Genomic DNA, 6,305 nt, shown 5'->3' with positions numbered 1-6,305 from the left:
ATTTGGGTCTTTAGCGACCCGGATCTATATCTAACACGGATGGATCTCTACCTGTTGCAATAATATAAAACTCTCCAGAAATAAGTGTAACAATTACAGAAGAATAAAATAAAATAGATTTTGTTACCTCGGGTCGTTAGCGACCCTATACAATTTTTACAAAAAATAATGGAAAAACAGCCATTCTTTTATAATTTGATAATTTTTTTCTTGTTATATTGTTTATAATTAATTGATTGAGGAATATTAAGAAGTTTGATGTCTAACTTCAGAAATTAATGAGGAGGAGGGTAGAGAATGATGGCCGGGTCGCTAAAGACCCGAGGTATGCATTTAAAGGTTAATGTGACGTGACAGATAATGGTATAGGCGTGTCAGATTAAGCGGTAGCGAGAGAATGCGATCATCTCTTCCTAGTGAAAGAATAAACACGAATCAACATCTGAAGGTATGTTGAGGATACATTACAACTTACTGAAATGTATCATATGTCGTCTAATCGCTCAATGAGTGTTTCAACGGCAGAAATACGTCAATAAAACAGCTTGTAAACAGTGTCATGTAGCATTTACCTCAGGCAGTCCTTCAGTGTCCACAGCTGGTTAGTTCACTAGAGAGATGAACTCTTTCGCTAAATATATGCACTATTTACAGTATATATATATATATATATATATATATATATATATATATATATATATATATATATATATATATATATATAATTTATATTCTACTTAACCTGTTAGGGATGTTTTGTTTATTAAATGTTTGTTTAAATAAATCTGTCATGAAAATCCCAGCCACTGTGTATAAATGATTATATTTCAACGAATTGGAAGAAAAACTATTTAGAAGTTAATGCAAAAACTGCCTTATGTGAAGTTTACAAGTTTTATACAATGTGTTATTTGAATGTTGATTATTATATCTAAAAATAAATAGCAACTGAATTTAGGCTAATAGTTTGGGCTCTGTTGTTAACTTTTAATGTAGTAATGTGTAAGGGCTCCCTATATAGTTTACAGCATTATATTTAAGAAACGTTTAGTTATAATTGAATTCATTAAAGGACCGACACAATTCGTTCCGTGAACCACTGTTTAATAAAAATAAATAAAAGGCAATTTTATATTTTGTTTTCTCTCCCCTGCTGTACCGAACCGTGACTTCAAAACCGAGGTATGTACCGAACCGTCAGTTTTGTGTACCATTACACCCCTACTTTACATGCAGATTTTCTCTGCTCATGTTTCACGAATAAGGCCCTATGTGTGTGTGTTCTTAAAGAATGTGTGTGTGGGGGAACTGAAAGAGTTCTGGATGTGACTGAGTAGTTATAATGTGTGCATTTGGGTAACCGTAGTGGTTAGCAGATTGCATACATAAAATCAATGCTCTTCTAAGCAAGTGCTTTAGAAAATAAGACTCCACAGGTTATACAACAGACATGCTTCTAAAATTGCACACGATTAGTCATAATTTCATTAGATCGAAGGCCAATAGCAGTGGAACTTGGCAGGGTCCTACTAATCAGTGTTTTTCTCTGAGACCGGCTTTGCATCACTCTATAATTTTCGGTGTCACGATTTGCTCCCAAGAACACAGAGACGAAATGAGAGAAATCTTTCCAATTCACTGGCTCATTGATTTCTCTCCAGCTCCAAATGCCTTTTTCCTTTCTCACCGTTATTTGAGGTATCATTTTTGTCCGTGTCAGAGGCTGCCGTTCATGTCTGCTTGTTGGCAATACTGAAGGTCATTTTCTGTCAGGACCGTGAAATATACGGATACACAGACACCACACACATACAAACACTACTAGCGCTTTCTGCTGGTCTGACTTATACCGGGGATATAATGTTACATTTTATGCTGATCTGGGATTAATGTCTTCCACCTGAATACTAATGCACACACACTCAAATACTGACACATAAATGCTTGGTTTTGTCAGGACCACTGTTGTCAAATATGATTCACAATTAGCATATAGTTTGGATTGGCGGTATGATTTTGTTCTTGGCAAGAACTCCCTGCGTATCCATGCAGCCTAGCATGGATGAGAGCAGAGAGAGCAGCGATAAACCCCCTTAAGGCCCGGGTATACTTCACTTACCGCGCCCGGACGCGTCACGCTTCTCTCTTTTTTTCAAGTGTGTTGTTTTTAAACCGGTCTTTGCACACTCTTCTTCGACGGCTGAACACTGTGCTCAATACTGTGCGTATTGCCACCTAGTGGACTCTTCTGTACTGCTGGCGCATGCGCTGTTGCACGCGGACCGTCCGCGCGGTCTGAAAATTTGGGCTGCGCGCGGACGGGGTGTGCGGCCGGCCGCGAGCCCTCCGAGTGACGAAAATTACGTCATGCGGGCGGTGCACGAACGCGGACGGCCGAAGTATACCCGGGCCTTTAGGGTAAACAGAACAGAACAATGTATTGCAGATATCATTAATGTCAATATTAAAATGTACACCATAAATCGGGAATTTAGTCGGATTCAGAATGCTAAATCCTCACTGACGAGAGGAGGAGCTGGGGACGGAGGAGGGTAATTAGCCCCGGAGAAACGCGATAGCTGCTGCTTATACTGAAGGAGCTTATATACAGTATGTATGCTGTGATAGACATCGTATCCCTATAGGTAGACGTGATCAGCTGACAGTCAGCTGATGCGAGCTTGTCTAACGTGACCTGCCAGAGCTGACGATTCGCTTGATATGAGCCAAATATGAACATTCTGTCATTATTTACTCATTCTCATCATGCCTTTTAAGCTTTAAAAAGTAGTTTTTTTGTGTTACACAGAAGACAAAGTCATACAGGTTTAGAAGAACACGAGGGTGAGTAAATGACAGAATTGTAATTCTTTCTCACCTGTACATCTGGTCTTTCCGTTTCTGTGCGAGGTATTTTTTTTTGACTTCCTGGAGTTCATGTACCAGACGTTCGATTTCATACTTGTGGTCTTCTGACTGGGACTCGTACATGTTGAGCTCACCAGTTAGGGCCTGAGGAAGAAATAAAAAAGGTTGGAGATGAACTCAAAACACGTAAAACAAATTTTGTTTGATTTTGTCAAAAATCTTTTTGGACAAGCAATGTTTGAAACTGTTCAAATAGTTGATTTGCGCACATCTGTGACTTTCTCTAATAATGCACCTGGTTGCTGCAAACTTGCTTGGCAACCATTACCAGGTGAACTGCATTAAAAAGTCATTTTAAAGAACATATTACAATTTTTTGTACAGACGTTTAGGCATAATCAATTTTTTTTATTTTTTATTATCTGGACAAAGAGATTTTTAAAGAGAAAACAGAATGAGAAAATAATAGGCAAATGGGCTTAATTTAATTAAAAAAAATTGTGATGCATAAAATGTACTTAAAATTAGGTTTTATTTTCTTTATGAAAAATATGATTTCTTAGTTTAATTCAGAGGTAAAAAAAAGTCTACATTTGGTAGGTTATTACTATCTCTATATTAGTACTAGTATTATCTCTATCACTTTGTAGACTAATTATTAAGTGATTAACAATATAGTGTTTATTGTTTTTTGACATTTTTTTATTTTATCGTATATTGAACATTACTGGTTTTAATTAAAGTATAATTTTATGAAAGCAATAAATTCTCACAGTGATTCACCATGATTAAGTACTCCACGTTAGGGCTGGGCGATATGGCAAAAAAATCTCGCTTTTTTTTCTCTGGATTTAAAAAAAAAATGTATGTTTAATTGGTTTATCTGGTTTAAAAATATATATATTCCAAGTGCACCACACCTGAAGTGATCATCATGATGTAAATGTAAAACAAATGACTTATTTGTTAAATAGCTTTGCTGAAAATATGCATGAAATATGAAGGCAAAAGAAAGTTCAACTCGCAGTCAGTCCAATAATAATTTATGCATTACTAAGTAATTAATGACTGCCATTTAATCATTATTCACTTGACAAAATAAAGTAAGGGATTACTTTTAATTAGTTATTTCTGATGTAATTGAATTAAATACTGTAAAGACTAGGGGTTGGCCTTGGCCCCTTAGTTCCAGTGAAAGGAACTTTTAATGCTTCAGCATACCAAGACATTTTGGACAATTTCATGCTCCCAACTTTGTGGGAACAGTTTGGGGATGGGGAGTTTGGGGATGGCCCCTTCCTGTTCCAACATGACAGTGCACAAAAGCAAGGTCCAAAAAAAGACATGGATGAGCGAGTTTGGTGTGGAGGAACTTGACTGGCCTGCACAGAGTCCTGACCTCAACCCGATAGAACACCTTTGGGATGAATTAAAGTGGAGACTGCGAGCCAGGCCTTCTCATCCAACATCAGTGCCTGACCTCACAAATGTGCTTCAAGATGAATAGGCAAAAATTCCCATAAACACACTCCTAAACCTTGTGGAAAGCCTTCCCAGAAGAGTTGAAGCTGTTATAGCAGCAAAGGGTGGGCCAAATCCATATTAAACCCTATGGATTAAGAATGGGATGGCATTAAAGTTCATGTGCATGTAAAGGCAGGCATCCCAAAACTTCTGACAATATAGTTTACTTTGGTCAGTCCAAGAATAATGTATGCAATTTTATATTATTTATTTGAAAGAATTAAAAGCACAGTTTCAAGTCCATCCTTGTATTGTTCAGATGTAATCTAATTACACTGTTGAAGATGTAATTAGTAGCTAGTATTACTTTTTTAGAGTAACAACACCCCATAATCATGAGTATACGCTAAAAGTAGCTTATAACCTTAACATCAACTGCGTTGGTGCTTCCAGTTATGTTGCACACCATCTAAATATTGCAAAGCATCTAAGAGCCCATTTGTCAATTACTTTAAAATGTTTCCCAAAGCTGCGCTCAACCTTCAGTAGGCACCTCTTTGCTATAAATGTGTCCTAGTTGCACAGTTGTGATCTATCACTGAGGATGTGTTCGGCTTAACACGCGGTCAGCTCATCTCTCCCTCCGAGCAAGAAATGGAGTGATTTCCTCTGCGGCATCTCATTGATCTCCGTCAATCTTTGCACATATCAGTCAAGCTCTAATTGTCATTCATCCAATGTGCTCGAAACCACCCACATAGTGCAGGTGACCCAACAGCCCAGAGCTCAGTAATCAAAGGAACAGCGAGAGAGAGAGAGAGAGAGAGAGAGAGAGAGAGAGAGAGAGAGAGAGAGAGAGAGAGAGAGAGAGAGAGAGATGCTGCAGAACTGGTATTGGATTGAACAACTTGGGAAGGATTTTTCTGCACAATAGGCATTCACAATGTTTCTGTTCGATAAAAAGCGTTTCACTTTCATGTTTTTCCATCCACAAATGCGAATAAAAATAATTTGAAAAAAAAAAAAAAAATTCCATAAATTAGTTTTTAGTTTAGTTTTTTTTTTCCCCCAGCAACATGTTTGATGGGAATTCAGATTCGGGTGTTGAATCGGGCCAAAAGTTGCATAGTTTAATCACCTTTCAAGCAAAAACAAAATACATCATCTGGTGTGAGGTTTTCATAAAGCTAGAATAATATTCTGACTCACACGGGTATTTTCTAAAGACAAAACTCTGGAAACATTTTCCAAACAAGCATGGAGAGTCAAAAGACCGGTGTTAATTCATGTTAATTTCCTAAAGGGGGGCTGGAGCAGGAGGACATGCTTCAATCAAAACAAAGAATGGGATGATTTTTCAAGTTGGCTCATTAGTAAGGCTTCTGTTCTAATGTTAATTACGCTGAGCTTTGTTTATTTAAAGCTTTGCCAGTGATGCCTCCGGTGCGTAACTCATTTTAAGCTTGGCAATAAATTATCAGAAAGCCAAACCCCCTTATGCCTACCTTCGGGCCGTTATTTTTAAGTTCAAGGGCGTAGAGAGTTTTACACTCCACACTGCAGATATTCTAATAGATCAGCTCTGAATTTCTGCCGAGCTAAGGAGTTCTGAGCCTTTAAAAGTCTGTGACGTTCATTTTTTTAAAGAATGGCGAATGTAACAGAGCACTTTCTACCGGTTTGCCTCGTTTTCAGAGCCAGGGTCAGTTTCCTGGATCCTAATGTTTGCCATTACATGGCAAAAACCTGATCAAAACCCAGTTTAAAGATCAACATATATCAAGGCCATATGGATATTATAAGGTCACCTAAGGCTCAGCAGAGGCTCATAACTTTTTAACCGCTCTCATCTCTGCTTCTTGCCTTTTTAATAGAACCAGACGAGGCAGCTTAAACCGAACTGACTCATTAAAAATGACATTAGTGGTTGCCGTCTCCAGATGGACCTGAACTCTTAATTAAGTGGTGAAGTA

The 6,305-nt window shown here is 37.8% G+C and overlaps 1 protein-coding gene across 1 annotated transcript in view; it reads right to left on the bottom strand.

The window, feature by feature from the left end:
• The window catches only part of cfap58 (cilia and flagella associated protein 58), a gene marked incomplete at both ends in the record, with an annotated part of 183,719 nt that overhangs the window by 24,465 nt on the left and 152,949 nt on the right, over positions 1-6,305 (bottom strand). The window contains one exon of the mRNA XM_079813233.1: positions 2,879-3,012. Coding sequence (XP_079669359.1) covers positions 2,879-3,012 — 134 coding nt within the window. The remainder of the gene's footprint in view (positions 1-2,878; positions 3,013-6,305) is intronic.

The sequence above is a fragment of the Gobio gobio genome (genome assembly GCF_949357685.1).
Source record: "Gobio gobio genome assembly, chromosome: 3".
Classification (NCBI taxonomy): domain Eukaryota; kingdom Metazoa; phylum Chordata; class Actinopteri; order Cypriniformes; family Gobionidae; genus Gobio; species Gobio gobio.
The sequence above is the reverse complement of the archived record's forward strand: the minus strand, read 5'-3'. Positions and strand labels throughout refer to the sequence as shown.